This window comes from Zingiber officinale, chromosome 8B (assembly GCF_018446385.1).
Source record: "Zingiber officinale cultivar Zhangliang chromosome 8B, Zo_v1.1, whole genome shotgun sequence".
Lineage (NCBI taxonomy): Eukaryota > Viridiplantae > Streptophyta > Magnoliopsida > Zingiberales > Zingiberaceae > Zingiber > Zingiber officinale.
In genome coordinates, this window is record NC_056001.1 from 21,472,089 (window position 1) to 21,490,114 (window position 18,026).

General features: G+C 37.2%; 1 protein-coding gene and 1 non-coding gene across 2 annotated transcripts; one reads left to right on the forward strand and one right to left on the reverse strand.

The window, feature by feature from the left end:
* The first annotated feature begins 6,524 nt into the window (after positions 1-6,524).
* LOC122013582 lies at positions 6,525-7,082 on the forward strand. The gene has a single exon (XM_042569838.1). The coding sequence runs from the start codon at positions 6,525-6,527 to the stop codon at positions 7,080-7,082; it is 558 nt and encodes a 185-aa protein (XP_042425772.1).
* Positions 7,083-8,479: 1,397 nt separating this feature from the next.
* TRNAG-GCC lies at positions 8,480-8,550 on the reverse strand. Its single transcript has one exon. It is a non-coding gene; the product is annotated as a tRNA-Gly (tRNA).
* Between the last annotated feature and the right edge of the window lie 9,476 nt (positions 8,551-18,026).

Here is an 18,026-nt window from a genome sequence, read left to right on the forward strand (position 1 = left end):
TTATTTGAACCTAGGTCCATCTATCCCGATTCTAAATTATCAATCAGGTAATTTTAAGTAATTTTGTGAGATGGTTATCTTTAATTTAGGTAATTTCTAAGGATTAATTTACATTTGAGTTAAACTTAGGTTTTCCAATTAGTCAATTAAATATGTCTTTCCATGATTAATTCCCAGGTCAAGGCAAGGCTCTATGCCTTCTTGGGTATGAGATCATCCACCCCTTCCTAGACAAAATCGCTCAAAGAAATATATATTTAATTTTCTTTTTGAAACCCCTATGTTTAACTGAACAAGTGTAAATTACGCCTAGGTCCTTAAACTATCCTAAATCTAAACATGCATTTTTAAAAAATAAGTAAACAGGCATCAATCAGTTCTATCTATTGGTAAAGATGGTCTTTCTATTTACTCCCCCTGAATCATAGCCTCGATATGGTCTATCAAGGTAATAGATATGATCCTTGGGGACCCAATATTGTCCAAGTTCAACTTGATTAACCAAGTTTGACTTGGGGGCCCATGCTTGAATTATATTTTTATTATTTCTATTTACTAACGACAGATATGATTTATACTTTATTTTGGTCTTAAATCTAAGTCCGGATTTGTTGTAAATGGCTCGTTGTTTTCCAAGAATCAGATCCAGATTATTGGAACCCAAGGTGAATCGTTCCAACGTGTCCTTGAGTTATTTAATTTGAGTTTTCAAATTGGAATTTTCTTCCTCAAGTTGTTGGACTTGAGTTGAACTTCCAATTTGAACTGGCTTAATTAAAGAACTCGACTTAGTCGCTTCCTTAAGGGCTATTACCTCCTTTTGGAGTGACTTGACCCGGATATTGGACTTAGCCAATTTATTTAGCAAGTAAGGTACTAGGTTTTGTAAATTTTCTAGATTATCCATATTAATACCAGAAATTACAGAGCTTACAGTGGGTTTTGGTCCTTCGGAAACGGATACGGATCTGTGGCTTCGCTCGGACTCAGTGTCTGATTCGTTCTCAGTTTCGGATTCAAACTCGGACTCGGTTTCGGCAACATGTGCTAGTACTGGTAGAGCGAGGAGGCTTGCTTGTTCTTGCTCTTCATCGGAATCTTCGGAGGAGGACTCATCCCACGTCGCCTGCAACACCTTTTTCTTTCTAGCTTCCTTAGTCTTGATTGTACCTGCAACTAACACAACTCCTTCCTCGGCCAGAGTAGTATTAGTCTGTTCAAATGATTTATCTATTAAATTGTGCTTATGTACTTTCGCATTGGAGTTATCTTCGTGTAGCTCAATCAATTTTTGCCACAACTCTTTTGCACTTGCAAAGGGGCCGATGCGGTTCAGTTCTTCATTGGTTAGGCCACATTGTAGCATGCATGTTGCTTTGGCATCGACTTCAACTTTTTTCATTGTGCTAGAATCCCAATTGATGCATGATATAAGTTTTCCAGTGTCGTCACGTGGAAGCTCGAGTCCGGTCTGGATAATGATCCACATCTCGACTTGCGTCTTGAGATGGTATTCCATCCGGTTCTTCCAATATCCAAAGTCCTCGCCAGAAAAGAGTGGCGGACGGTGCAAAATCCTTCTTGGAATGCCATTTAAGATCTAGCACACAAATAAACAAGAAGCTTGTCCCAGGACTTAATCCTGGATTAGTAGTGCGAGAGAAGGATAAAAATAGGAATTCACGAATTTCGAAAAAAATAAAAAGTAATAAAATATTGAAAAATTTAAAAAATATATTATTTCAAATTTTACTAAATGCGATATTTTATCAATACTAATGAGTGGTGAAGAGATGAGAATGAATTTTTCAAAAATAATTTTGGAGGGAAAAAACGAAATGTGTACCCTATAAGAACGAGAAAGCGACGAAAAAGAAATGCTCGAACGGTAGCTGTACCAATTCAGAGCAACCCCGCTCTGATACCAATTGTTGGATCGAAAGCGCTAGAGGGGGGGTGAATAGCGCTCGTGGCTATTTCGTTCGATTTAACATAGAGTCGAAAATACGCAGCGGAATTAAGTAAGGAACAACAAAGCAAACACAAAAGGACGCAGTCGTTTACTTGGTTCGGATCCTGTGGCGACTCCTACTCCATGGCCCGCGGTCGTTGACCGCTTTTGGTGGGCAACAACTATAATATCGGAAAGTTTACAAGATGTATTACAGTTCAATAGCAATAATAAAACTATACCGACACTATCAAAAATGAAGATGTAGACGCTGGTTGTCGGAGTTGCAAAGTGTTGTTGAAAGCGTTCGGAGCAGCGTTCGAAAGCACAGATTCTTCTGATCAAGTTGTATTCGAAGCTGCACCTCGAGGCCTCCTTTTATAGCTCTGCAAAGTTTGATCCAGATCCCCAAGCTTCGGGATCAAGTTTGACCTGAGGCGGATCTGTCGACCGATCCCCTGTTCGGTCGACCGATCAGGCGATCTCCTCCTATCTGATCTGCCCGATCCTCTCGCTCCGCTTTGTTCTGGTCAAACTCCATCCGAGGTTCGGTCGATCGATAAACAGGTTCGATCGACCGATAAGCTGTTCTGACTCAGCCCAGTCAGCCTGATCTAGTCGACACCCAACCCAGGTTCGGTCGACTGATCCCAAGGTTCGGTCGACCGATCCCCTGGTCGAGCCCGGTCTAACCTCTGGAGATCTGATATGCTGCCTTGTGGGTTCGGTCGACTGATCCCGGGTACTTCTAACTCTGCACAAAAACGTTAGTCTCCTGTAAAACAGAGTTAGAACACAATAGATAATATATAAACAAATAAACAGACAGTCTTCGGACTATCCGGGTCTGACTTCGGGTTTCCTACCGAAAACCCTAAGTCGACCCGACGCCTACTGTTCCCTCTACCGGGAACGCGTCCTCACCTATTCCACTCAGGAGATTTACCTGTTGCCTGGACTTTTGCTCGGCGCTCGTTGCCTCCGGACTTTCTGCTAGATGCCCGCTTCCCGACCCGTCCAATCTTTCACCTGGTTCGCGACACCAGGACTTTCCACCTAGGGTTACCACCCCCTAAGATTTTTGCCTGAAGCACTCGACCCGCCAAGACTTTCCGCATAGGGTTACCGCCCCCTATGACCTAGGGTTACCGTCCCTTAGGGTTTTCCACCTGCCTAACCGTAGCTAGGACTTTTGCCTAAGTACCACTTAGGACTTTCCTGTAAGCTCCATGAACCTTGTTAGATAACACCACAGCTTAACTTTGAACCTTTTGCCATAATTAAAACTCAGGTTCGATCATCTGGTGCTCACTGCACCAACAAAACCAACCAATGATTTGAACCAGATCTGGGATCAAGCTGGTATAGTTCAATTTTTAATTAATCAATTTCAATTGATTAAATATTGAGCAATCGGTTCACACATGATTAGCATAATATACTATTTATGCATGAAATCTTAATCGATTAAAACAATCATTTTCAAACCGTGTTAACGGATGAATAGTAATTAATATTGTTCATCTTCATTTAATCGATTATCTCAATTGATTAAAAAAACTATTTGAATCAATTACTCCAATCGATTACACAGATTCACTGTGCTTCGTTAGTTTAATCGATTGCACAACTTCTTCTCTTCTCTATCGCGATTGCGACACTCTCTTCTTCTGCCTCGACAAACACGATTGTCGTTACTTTCGATTGTCAGCCTCCTGACGTGGTCGCCGACACTCTCCAGCCACGAAAGCCGATAGCCAGCAACTTCTCGAGGCTCGACAACTACGGCAGATCGCAACCCAATTGCGATCTTGCCTAGCGACGGCGACAGAGAGATTTTCATTTCGACGAAGAGATTATTTCATGCTTAGGCATCGCTCTGATACCATTAAAACAATAAACGCGAAAACTGTAAATACTTACAGCGATCTCCCGCAGATATGCAATCGGCGCCGATAAGACTTGCTGACGGAAGAACGATCACAGAATCGGAAAGCTCTTCATGATTCACAAACCAAATCTTTCTTACGAGATTGGACAAACCAATCTTGAATGTTCTTCTATCCTCTTACAATTTTGTGCACATGGATTAACCTTGCACAGAAACCGTTCATATGGGACAAACTCATTCTCTTTGACTTTGCCTAAAAACTCGCATATAGCAAGTCCCCTCTCCCTTCCTCTCTTGTGTTTCTCTCCCTTTAGGTTGCTTGGACGACCTTATATATAGGTGTAGAAGGTCTCTTCCCCTTTCTTCATTTATGGAGGAAGGTGATTGGATTGGAAGAGGAAGGGGAAGAGGCACCTTCTTACCTTCCTTTACCTTCCTTCTCCAATAGGACAAAAATTATAATTTTTAAAAGTGGTTGTTTTACAAATTAGTTTGTATTTTACAAAATTAATACAAAACACGTGGAAGTAGATTTATAAAATAGGTCATGTTTCATCTCTCATCTAAATCAGTTTTTTTTTCCTTGAGTAATTGATGTTTTCTCAATTTTTAATATTTGAGGATGGAGTTTTAATTTTAATAAATTAATAGATAATTTTTTTAATGGACAATTAATTTAAAAATTATTAAACTGATGAATCACTCATTGTGAGTACATCTCAATTTACATAGGTGGCTAATAAAAAATTTTATGATATTGAATCGATCATCCTAAGAGTAATCAATATAAGTTGAATATCTAGTACCAATTTAAAAAATCAAAATGAACTGATTTATCTTAAATTAAAAGTAAAGGTCACATTTATTTGTAATTTGGATATGTTTTTTTTGGTAATATATGTATTTAATTATTAAATTGACTAATCTGTAATATGATCAATTTGATTTTATAAAAATTTACTACCAATCAATAGGATAAATTATAAAATATTCATGAATGTCCATCCAAATGATCAATTTTTTAAAATTATCATTCCACTGAAGTAAAAATTTTATAGTGCATCGTAATTAAAGTTTAACTCTTAAATATTTGATTAACTATTTGAAAGATATAACCATTACACTATTAGCTGGAGTTTGAATATTAGCATTAGGTTGGTTTACAAAATTTTGTTGTCTAAATGAACTCGAATTTGGATAATGTCTATTTAATATGTTAAAAGTTTATAATGCTCAAAATGTTTGGCAATCTGGAGGCATTAATTCACTAGCAATTCAAGCGCCCAACGCAAAATTTTGCCCTAATGGATTAACTAATTGACATTTTATATTCTGTCGATATTAATTATACATACGGTAAAAATACAAATGTATAAGATACTATTTATGTTATATGCTAAGGTTTAAATTATTAGCATATAATAATTCATCCTTACAGCATTCTTATTCTTAGATTAATCTTACATTAAAAAAAATCCGTTAATTTATCAAAATAAAAACTTGATATTAGATGTTTGAAAATTTGGGGAAAAAAACATTCTACCACTAAATTATTACCCTGGACGGTTTATTTGAAAAATAATACTAGGAGATAGATATTTAAAGAACAAATTATGGGAAAATCATAAGGGCAACGAGATTTTTGTTAGCTCTTTTAATTTCTCTTTACTATGTGTCATTTTCGAACCGGGCATCTCCAACAGTGGGTGGCTTTTAGAGCAACATTCCGAGCTCCCACTGTGACGTGGACTGAGTGAAAAACCTCCCTCCCATGGTGGAGGGAGGTTTTTTGATTAAAACAAAGAAGCGGCTCTGCCGCTGCAGAGCCGCTTCTTCGTCTTTTATTTTATTTTATTTTTTTTAATAATTAAAAAAAATCAAAAAGTCTGGTACCTACTTCTCATTTCAGTGAGCACAGCCGTTGAGCAACGGCTAATTTTTAGCCGTTGTTCAACGGTTATAATTAAATTTTTTTAATATATTTTTTTTTATAAATACATGATCGATTTCATATTTTTCATTCATCTCCGTGTTATCTTTACTTTCGATTTCTTTCCTCAATTCTCTATATTTTCCAACCACAAAAATATCTTGATTTATTTCAAATGACTCAAAATCCAGATCGATCTATGCTCCAGGAATTCTGGAGAAATGAATTGGCGGAAGATGCGGAGGATATAGATGAACAAAGAATGCTCTAACTATATGAGCAGCGACAAACGGTACGTCAAAGATCTCAAAGTTCTTCCGGTATAACACAGAGGAGAAGGTATTTGAATCGGGATCGTGAAGTTGGGCATGCTCGTCTTTTCAATGATTACTTTTCTGATGATCCGGTATATCCTGATGACATATTTCGACGTCGATTTCGAATGAAAAAAGAGTTATTCCTTCGTATAGTTGATGCTGTGAAAAATCATTCCGAATATTTTCAATGGAAGGTCGATGCAGCGGGGAAAAAAGGTTTGTCACCACTTCAGAAATGCACAGCGGCTATTCTTCAATTGGCGTATGGAGCCCCTGCTGATCATTATGATGAGTATCTACGGATTTCTGAAACAACTGTCATCCAATATTTATTCAACTTTTGTCGATGTGTAATTGAAGTGTTTGGGGCCCAATATTTAAGAAGACCTAATGCTGCTGATATCTAACACTTGCTTGAAATGCATGAGCAAAGACATGGTTTCCCTGGCATGTTGGGCTGTCTTGATTGTATGCATTGGCAATGGAAAAATTGCCCCGTCGCTTGAAAAGGTCAGTTTACTCGAGGAGATCATGGCGTCCCAACAATTGTGCTCGAAGCCGTTGCATCTTCGGACTTGTGGATATGATGCCTTTTTTGGGATTGCAGGGTCACGCAATGATATCAATGTGCTTAATGAATCACCGTTATTCAACGACGTCTTACAAGGGAATGCACCCGAGGTTAATTTCACGATTAATAATACACAATATACAAAAGAATACTATCTGACCGATGAGATCTATCCAGAATGGGCTACTTTCGTCAAGAGCTTTCCATGCCCCCAGGATCCCAAAAGAAAAATATTTAAGGAACGACAGGAGGTTGCGAGAAAGGATGTCGAGAGGGCATTTGGGGTGCTCCAATCACGATGGGCAATGATAAAAGGTCCAGGACGATTTTGGTACAAGGATAATTTGAAGGACATCATGTATACCTGTATTATTTTGCACAACATGATTATTGAGAATGAGGGAGATGCAGTAGTCAATTGATCAGACGATGAAGGAGATTCTCAATCACAAATATTTCAAGGCTCCACTCAAGAATTCCAAGCATATATCCGTAGAAATTACGAGCTACGTGATAATCAGCTACATCATCAACTTCGAGCCGACTTAGTTGAGTATATCTGGGCACGCTATAATTGTAATCAGTGAAAACAAATTTATTAATTGCGATATATGTATTGTGATATTTATGTATTTTTTTTAATTATGAAAGTTATCTTATGTTAGTAATTTATGAATTTAAATTTTATTAAAATTTAATTATATAAAATGTAAATATGAAGAAGAGATAGTGAAATATATATAATGAAAAGTGTGGGGCCCATGAAGAAAGTTGTTGAGAGATTTTTTGATAGTGAAAAGAGGTATGGGATTTTTAATTTTTGATGTGGCGCAGATGTGACAACGAAGGAGCTCACACTAAGATTTAACCACTGTGGATGCTCTTAGCTTTTTGTTGTGGCCCCACCCAAAATAAAGAGAAAAACTTAGACATACATAGTTGTTAAATCTTTTCATGAGTTTACTCATCGTCACATCCACATGTCAAATATAAAAAACTTCATACATCACTTAACTATTAAAAATCTTCCAATAACATTTTTATGGAATCCATATTTTCTCATAAATTATTATTTTTTAATATTTTATTATTTAAATAAACAAAATTTAAAATATTAATTAAAAAAATAGGGAAGAAGCGGCTCCTAAATAGCGAGCCGCTTCTTGTTAAAAATGAGGGAACTCTCTCCCACATTGGAGCCACTAGGTAGACAATGAGAGCTCTCAAAGAGATCTCATTGTGAATGCTCTAAGAAGGTGCATTTAGTTTGCATATTTTTTATTTTTATTTTATAAAAAAATATGTGTTTTTGTAAAATAATATTTGATTTATATTTTTCATATTTTTTTTTAAAAAAAATAGATAATATTTTTTCAAAAAATAGAGAAAATACATATTTTTTTTAGAAAATAAAAATAGAAAATACGCAAACTAACCCAGTTAGAGAAAAATAAAAAAATTGAAAAAAACCACCGCTGTGAATGCCGTAGGGTCTTTTTCTTCCATTGAAGGTCTTTTTCTTCATCTTTCAATGGAGGACAAAAAAAAAAAAAAAAAAATCCGAAAACCTTTTCAGATGTTCTAAGTTATTTTAGGGGGATTTATTTACAGTAGTATTAACTAAATTTGATAGGATGTATATTTTAATTTAATGATAATAAATAAATAATATATTAGACATAGTAATATTATAAATATTAGATAACCAATATTTTTTTTTTAGAAAAGTCTTTCTTTCTGATTCTCAAGATCTATTAAGATAATTTGTTGATTTAGATTAGCTGGTATTAAATTTAACATGGGACAAAAAATCAAAACCTGCACCAGCCGGGAATCGAACCCGGGTCTGTACCGTGGCAGGGTACTATTCTACCACTAGACCACTGGTGCTGAGTTGTGTTGTAAAGGAAATATTTTATAATTTAAAACATTATAATTGTTTCCCAATGTATTTTCCACAACTTCCCTTTATTGCCCAGTTTGACTAGAAAATGATATTTTTACTATAATTGGGACAAGATATTAATTTTCAGTGGTACATGTCTTCTTAACAAACAAACAAAAAAAAAAAAAAAAAAAAAAACTCCTCTCACCCTCTAAATATTTAACGATGAACTATAAAATAATCTATAAATTTTTAATATATATAATTTAGGGACGGAATGAGGATAATCATTTTTATTTTTTATACCACATCTTTAATTTATTGATTATTTAAATGATTACCCACTTATTTGGAAAAATTAATCACGTCACTTTATATACAAGGGCGGAGCTAGGTACAACCCTACTCGGGTTGTAGTCCGAATGCCTGAGGACGACGAGAAGAGAAAAACATCGATTTTACTATAGAAAAAAAAGAGGAAAACGGAAGAGAAAGCGAAGGCTAGTCCAGGCGTTGGTGTCGACATCGACGTCGGCGTAGCCCACAGCCCGAGTAGATTACCCGGGTTGACTCCGTCATTGTTTATATAAAATATACAAATAAAAGTGGTCCTATAAGTAAGACGTGATATTGAATCTTTGGAGAATAAATTTTTAGGAAAAAAAAAATCATCCTAGCTAAAGTGTCATTTAGTATTTATGATTTATCCCTTTTATTGGGTGAGGACATGTACAGCAATATTAATGTCTAAGGCATTAACGTCAATGTGAATATTTTTTTTTTACTATTGTAATATTAACGTATTCAAATATTTAAACATGTTAATACTACATATTAAAAAAAATAATAATAAAAAATAAATATTAACGCACTTCACGTTAAAAGCATTACGGATGTTTTAAGTGACGTTTAAAATGAACGAGTTTTGATTGAAATTATCACAGATACTATTGATTATAGGAAATAAAATATAATTAGAAATTCTTTTGATTTAATTTAGGTAATATAATAAAATCTCATTTGAAGATTTTAATACATCTTATGATATTTTATCATATTATACCATATTATTCTTAGTTTAATAATGATAATATTTTTATTAATAGTGATATATATATATATATATATATATATATATATATATATATATATATATATATATATATATATATATATATATATATAATAAATAAAAATTGGGTAAGTTTTTAAAATATTTATTATTATTATTATTATTATTATTATTATTATTATTATTATTTTATTATTTTAATCAAATACCTAACTTAAAATAACTGCTTGTAGTTTGCCACTCGCCAACCAACGTCGCAGCACCACGCTACTGTCCACCGACACTGCCCGCTACTGCTACCACCTTTGGCCACCACAGGAAGAGCTTGATGTCACCTCCGTACCACCTTGTTGTCGATCTAGCACTGCCCAGCTCATTCGACGATTTTGATCCTTTCGAAGGTAATTTCAAAAAAAAATTGGCTTAACTTCCGGAATCGAGAAAATTTTTGGATGACCCATAGTTTTCTGAATTCAGATTTGATGCCAAAATTTACGATGTTTATTGACGTTTCAAACTCGAGAAAAACTTCAAAATCCAAAAAAAATCTCAAAGCAAACACACACGATTATTCTAAATTATACTAGACGAATAACCTTCGATATGATATTAAACCAAACACCAAACACCAAACACCAAACACCAAACAGGTCATCCTAAAAGTAGCGTAAAGGAAATATAGAATATCAAATACAACTATTTATATCAACTTTTAATTGTCATGAATTAACTGCAAAGCCAGTCATGATGTTAAGTCTTATCCATTGTTAATTTTTCATTATCATTATTAAAAATCCATAATTTAAAATCTTAAATGAATAAATTATTAAAATTCAATACTATTCAATATATTTAATAACCTTTTGACGCCTATGTTAATTATATAATGAGTACGGTGTCAGTTAACACTTAGATACCTATTTATACAGGATAGATTAAAATTGATACGGTGATAAAGGGAACCTACTAAGTACGGATCAAAGGACGGAGAGCAATCGACGTGAAAATCAAAGTTAATTAATATGGTCAATACCAAGGTGATCAACGTCAGGATATCAAAGGGCTCACCTATGTTGGCCGAGCAGAGGTCGACTACAATGGCCGATCGGTGTGAGCAACGTCCGATCGACAAGAAACTTGTCCGAGCTAACCCTCGTCCAGCTCGACGTAATAGGGCAAGATCACCAGACTCTCAATGTGAATCGGCAGAAAACTAAAATCACTGAAATGCTTGCCTGGGCGTTTGGAGACAAGTTACTATACCCAATCACTACAAAGAAGAATAGCCAAAGTCGACTGAGCGGAAGAGTACCAGCCGAGCGGCTTTCTCGCTCGGTCGATTAGAGAGATCATTGATGTGTTTCGGAATATCCTTTTGGGAGATAATGTCATTGACATAGGGCATGGTCAACAGGAGAATCGTATGATGGAAGCTTCTATTGTCTTATCAGGGATATGCATGTCCTGTTAAGTATGGTATCAGAGACACTTTCTTGACAACTTGGAGAACGTGTCTACGACCGGTTGGAGAATGTGCTAACGTCTCGAGAGAAGTGCGCACGTCGCACATCAAGGCACTATATAAAGGGGGTCCACACACCGACGGAGTATGCATTATTATTCACTATTTGTGTTTGTGCTACTGTTGTTCCGTCTTTTTCTTCTTGTCGGTGACTGACTTTCGGAGGAGTTAAGGTTTGACGGCGCCGAATCCTCTTCGTCAATGGGGAACGAAGAGACGTCTCAAAGATGCCCTAATCCTCTGGAGACCAACCCATTATATAGTGCACATCTATTATCAGTTCATTGATAAATATAGATGTGGGACTATAAGTCTATATATATACTGAACATCTATTATCAACAAATAGATGATAATAGATGCGGGACTATAGATTTACACATATGAGATCCACATCCAATTACCCGAAACTCGCTAGACATAAGTTAGATCACTTTAAAGGGTTCGGATCGTATTCACGTGTGTAACTTACAAATAAGTCCACCTAATAGGGATAATTACATCCAACAATCTCCTACTTGGGCTATATGTGAGTAGTATGTGAAATACAAGTAAAACTTTAGTTGATATCAAACTTTATTGGTACAAAATACCCCTGTACAAAGTACATAAGAAGGACTCCCATATCCACAACATGCGCATGAAACACCTTAGGCACAAAGCCTTTAGTGAGTGGATCGGCCAACATGGAATCTATTCTGATGTGCTCTACCATAATCTGACAACTTTGAACTCTTTCTTTAACCGTTAGAAACTTGATGTCGATGTGTTTAGACTTCGATGAATTGCGGTTGTTCTTGACATAAAGTTCTGCGACTTTATTATCACAGTAGATCCTCAGTGGTATGTCAATGCCATCAACAATCTGTAATGTCGTGATGAAGTTCCGCAGCCAAATCCCGTAATTGGATGCTTCGTAGCATGCTACTAACTCTGCATTCATAGTAGAAGTGGCTACTAGCGTCTGTTTGACGCTCTTCCAAGATATAGTTCCTCTAACAAGCATAAAGATATAGCCAGAAGTGGACCTCGTATTATCCAAGCATCCAGCAAAATCAGAGTCTGAATATCCAATTACCTCCAAGTGATCTGATCTCCGATACGTGAGCATATGTTCTTTAGTTCTTTGTAAATACCGCATCACTCTCTTTACCGCTTTTCAGTGTGGCAGTTCTGAGTTACTAACATATCTGCCTAACATCCCTACTATAAAATGCTATATCTGGTCGAGTACAAATTTATGCATACATAAGACTTTCTACTGCTGACGCGTATGGGAATTGCTCCATCTCCTTTATTTCAAATTCAAGCCGTGGAGATTGCTGCAAGATGAACTTGTCATCTCTTGACACAGGTGTGTCACCAGGTGTACAGTTCTGTATACCATATCTTATAAGCACATTTTCAATATAGGTATGTTGTGAAAATCCAAGATGTCTCTTGAACGATTACGATAGATCTGTATGCCTAAAATAAAGGATGTTTCACCAAGATCTTTCATTTCAAAATTATCAGATAGAAATAACTTAATTTGAAGCAACAGATCCTTATTATTGTTCGCAAACAATATATCATCCATATACAAAATAAGTATAACAAACTTGCTCCCATTGAACTTAACATATATGCAATAATCAACAGGGTTCTCTTTAAATCCAAATGAGGTAACCACTTGATCAAATTTTTGATACCACTGACGAGACGCCTACTTTAAACCATAAATAGACTTCTTTAATCTACATACTAGGTGTTTTGAGTCCTTAGACTCAAAGTTCTCTGGTTGCATCATATATATATAGACTCCTTTACGTCTCCATTGAGGAATGTATTCTTTACGTCCATTTGATGTAGCTCAAAATCATAATGAGCTACAAGTGTCGTGATTACCCTAAGGGAGTCTTTTGTCGACACAGAGGAGAAAGTCTTCTTATAATCAATGTCTTCTTTCTGAGTGAATCCCTTGACAACAAGACGAGTCTTATACTTTTCGACATTGTCCCTTGAATCCCGCTTGGTTTTAAATATCCATTTATAGCCAACGGACTTCTTTTCTTTAGGCAATTCGACAAGTTCCCAAACGTCATTGTCCGCCATAGACTTCGACTCTTCTTACATGGCATTAATCCACCTTTCAGGGTTAGAGCATTGTTTGACTTCTTGGAAAGATATAAGATCACTCTCCAACCCTATGTCAAAATCATGCTCTTGGAGAAAAACATAATCACGAGAATTCGTGGTTCTCCATTCCCTTGTGGATCACCTTAAAGGTACTTGATCCTGTCTGGAAGCTGAGAAGACGAACCTGCCGGTGTGACGTGTCTGGAAGGTTGACCGCATCCCCATGACCCGGTTGATGATCTGTCCGCTGCGTTGACCAAGTCGTCTGAAGTCCTCCTCCGGTCAACTGTACCTATATCCAGCGACCGGGTTCCCCCGGTCTCTGGTACCTCGATGCTCGAGGCGAATCCCACAAATGTATGAGTAACCAGATAATAACAGAATAGTAGTAAAATAAACAGATACTGAGTACGAGAACGTACCCTGGCCCAGGGGGGCGCCCTCGGATGGATGGATGAGCTGGTCGCGTCGCTAATCGAGTCGCAGCGGCCCGGAACAATGCAACGGCTCACAGGCCGATATATGGCGGTGGCTCGCAGGCCAGATGATACGAATAACTCACAAGCAAAATAACAATATAAATAGCGAAACACAACACGGCTCTATGGCCAAAACCCCATCTCGGCTCGGAGGTCGAAGCGAACAAACAATGCGTGGACGGTGGCTGCCCTAAGGATACCAACGTCCACTGAAGACAGCGGTTGTGACCGCAGGGGGAGGTAGTGGTGGCTGTCGGCAGGTGACAATGGCTGCCTGGAGGTGCCGGTGGCTATATCCGCAGTCACTGGAGGCGGCAATAACAGCTGGAAGTGTCGGCGAACGCTGGCGTGATAGGATGGCCGCGATAGCAGTGGCTTGCGGCGGCCCTGGTCGCTGGGACAGCGCCCATTGGGGCGGCGCTGGTCGCTGCGAACGGCGTCCGCTGGGGCGGCGCTGGTCGCTGCGGACGGCGGCTCCCTCGAAAACCACCCCTCTATGGAGGGGAGAAGAGATGGAGACCGGCGGTATGCGGCGGTCGATGACCAGCGTCGGCGCTGGCGCTGAAGGGAGGTAGGGGAGAGAAGAAAAGCAGCTTCGGTGGCTGCGTCAGGCGCCGGCGAAGTACGCAAGGGGCAGCTCCTTCCTTGGCTGGTGGCGGAAAAAACCCTTTCCCCCTCCTCCGTTTCTCCCTGGCGACGCCCCTTCCCAAAACGCGGGCCCCCCCCCCCCCCCCCCTTTGTTTTTCTCTCTCGTGCTTGCCTTAATCCCCCAAAGAAACCTAAACATCCAATTACAAAAATGCCCTTCTCCTTCCTCTTAATTACCTTTGACCTCTTCACATATCCGGATCAGTACTTATGTTTGAGGTGGTTGAGATACGTGTTCATCAATATAAGGTAATACTTCAATTTCAGTGGCAGGTTTCTCCAATTACATTGGAGATGTCATGGGAATATCTTAGTTCACTACACTCACTAGATGTGTGATACCCATAATGTGCGGTATGATAATCATACCGCTATTGATCACACTAGTAGTAACCACAAGAGGATCGCCAATGCTTTCTTCAAAAGATACTTCCCTGATTTTATTACTCTCACTGTCCTCAATGAACTTAACATTTCCCGTTTCGAAGAAAGATCTATTAGAGGTATCATAAAATTTATACTCTCTTGACTTCTCAGAGTATTCTATAAAATTACAGCTAACCGTTCTTTAGTCCAGTTTCCTTTCATTAGGCTTATAAGGCTTAGCTTCAACTGGACAACCCCAAATATATAAGTGTCTAATGCTAGGCTTCTTATCCGTCCACATCTTGAATGAGGTTTTAGTTACTGCCTTACTAGACACTTTATTAAGTAGATAAACTACAGTCTTGAGTGCTTCACCCCATTAGGACTCTGGTAGAGAAGTGAAAGTCATCATACTTCTTACCATGTCTTTTAGGGTTCAATTGCGACGCTTAGCTACATCATTCTGACTGGGTGTACCAAGCATGGTATACTGAGGCACAATTCCACACTCAGCAAGATAATTCGCAAAAGATCTTGGACGTTGTTCACCTGATCCATCATATCGACCGTAATATTCACCTCCACAGTCAGATCGGACAGCTTTAATTTTCTTACCTAGTTGAAGTTCAACTTCGGCTTTGAAAATTTTGAACATGTCCGAAGATTATGATTTCTCATGAATAAGGTACAGATAGTCAAATCTGGAATAGTCATCTATGGAGATAATAAAATATGTGTGTCCATTCCAAGATATTTTAGGGAATGATCTACAAATATCCGTATATATTAGCTTCAAAATATCACAACAACAGCTAGCCACCTTATTCCTTTTATTAGTGGTCTTCCCCTTGAGACACTTTATGCAGACATCAAAGTCTGGCATGTCAAGGAAATCGAGAATTCCATATGACATTAACCTTCCTAGACATTGTTTTGATATATGTCCTAAACGCCTATGCCACAATATGGAAGAATCTCGTTAGTCAATTTACGTTTCAAACCTATACTATGTATTATCACGTTATCAACTGTAGGAGTAAAGGTGTTCAATTTATAAAGCTTATCAACCAAGGAACCATTGTCAACCAATAATGAATTAAAGAAAATGCTAAAAATTCCATTTCTAAATGAACAAGAATAATCTAATTTGTCCAAACAAGAAATTGAAATTAAATTTCGTCAAAAAGACGATACAATAAATGTATTTTCCAAATCTAGAAAAACATTGGTTCCTAAACAAAGCCTAAAAACACCAATCGACTCGACTTTAACATTTTTTCTATTTCTTGTATAGATGTATCTTTTACTATCAAGCGGAAGTAGACTCTTAAGACAACCCTATATAGTGCCACTTATGTGAATAGTAGCACCGGTATCTATCCACCAAGTGTCAGTGGGTACAATAGCTAGATTGACTTCCGAACTAACAAAGTTGAGAAGTTTATCTTTCTTTACACGCTATTTGCGTACTTGAAGCAGTCTTTCTTCATATGACCTTCTTCTTGCAAAAGAAACAAGTGGATTTTTTATCATGTTTCTTGTGCTCCTTATAGCCATTGCCTCCAGAATCTGCAGTTTGTTTTCCCTTTCCTTTGTTATTGATCCTCTTTCGTTTCTTGCTCGTACTTTGAGAACCAGATGCTAAGTGAGTACTCTCAGATGTCTCAATCTTTAGTCTCCCCTCCTCTTGCACGCATTGGGCAATAAGCTCATTCAATGTCTACTTTTCCTTTTAAGTATTATACGATATCTTAAAAGGAGTGAACCGTACAGGCAGAGACATCAAAACAAAATGCACTAACATACCCTCAGACATATCGAGTTTCAATGCTTTCAGACTTGTCGCTATATTAGACATCTCCATAATATACTCCCTTATGTTTCCTTTACCATTATACCGCATGGTTACCAACTTTGTAAGAAGTGTGGTAATCTCGACCTTTTTATTTGAGGTGAATCGGTCTGCTAATTGGTCCAGGAAACTCCTAGCATCTCCTCCCTCTATTATTGAGCCCTTTATTGGTGCCGGTATGAAAAGTTTCATGATACTTAGACACATGTGATTTGATTTCTCCCACAGCTGAAATTTAACCCTCTGCTCTATAGTGTTAGCACTGGTCAGAGGTGCGAGACGATCATTCCTTAATGCATAGTCTAAGGGGGCACTTGGTTTGCAGAAGAGAATGGGAATAAGAATGAGATTCGTTGAAGTAAAGAATGGGAATGGGGGGTTTCAATCCGATTCTCATTCCCCTCATTTTACTTGGTAATGGCCCAATCCCATATTTAGGGGTTTGAATCCGTGGGACCCACCATCAATACTCAAAATCAAACACCAACTTTCAATCTCATTCTCATTCCTCACTTCCATTCCATCCAACCAAGCACTCCCTAAGTCCATGCAGCCTAAGACTACGGTCACGTATTCTTTCCATTCAGCAAAATTCGAACCAGTTAGTGTTGGGATGTTATTAATGTTGGCAGTTACAGATTGCACTGAAATTAAAGAGAAAAATTTATTTAAACTCACGATTTTACTAAAGCCAAGAACATATAAGTAATATAAAATTATGCAAATAAAATAAAATTTTAAATGCATATAAATGGAGTCTTTATGAGATACCAAGTACAATATAATAAGTATTCCTTTGAACCGACACATTATTTGTTAGCGATACTCTCTAATATAACTCAAATTTTAATTGGTCACACAATGTGTCTTCCTTTGGGCCAACTCATTATGCGCATAATATGATACTTTATATGAGTTATATTTTGGTCCATAACTTACAACAACCTTAATCGACCACATAATATGTCTTCCTTTGGGTCAACATATTTTATGCATGATTTGAACAAAATAATATTTTGTTTTACAGTTGTAAGCTACCTGATGCATATATCTGACATAAAAGTAACCTTCCTTTGGGTCGATTATTTTTAGCATAGATATACGTTTACCAACATAAAATGTACTAAACCTACTTAAGGTGTCTTCCTTTGGGCTGACATATTAGTTCAACTTAATAGTAAGTTGTGTGGATAGATTCAAGAAAATTCTAAGAACTTTATTCGAACAGAAATTACTTAATCAGCTTTAACAATATAAAAATTAGGTTTATTAATCAATTGATACCTTATGATAATCGATTGATATGATCCAATCGATTATCCCAATCGATCTGAAACATACTATATGCGACTATATAATTATATATACTTTTCCTAAGTAGCTAAAGCTTCCTCTATAATTAAATAATACTATTTAATATTTTA

What these genes read in the sequence shown, in the direction of transcription:
- LOC122013582 (XM_042569838.1), top strand. Translation starts at nt 6,525, where the DNA reads ATGGTTTCCCTGGCATGTTGGGCTGTCTTGATTGTATGCATTGGCAAT.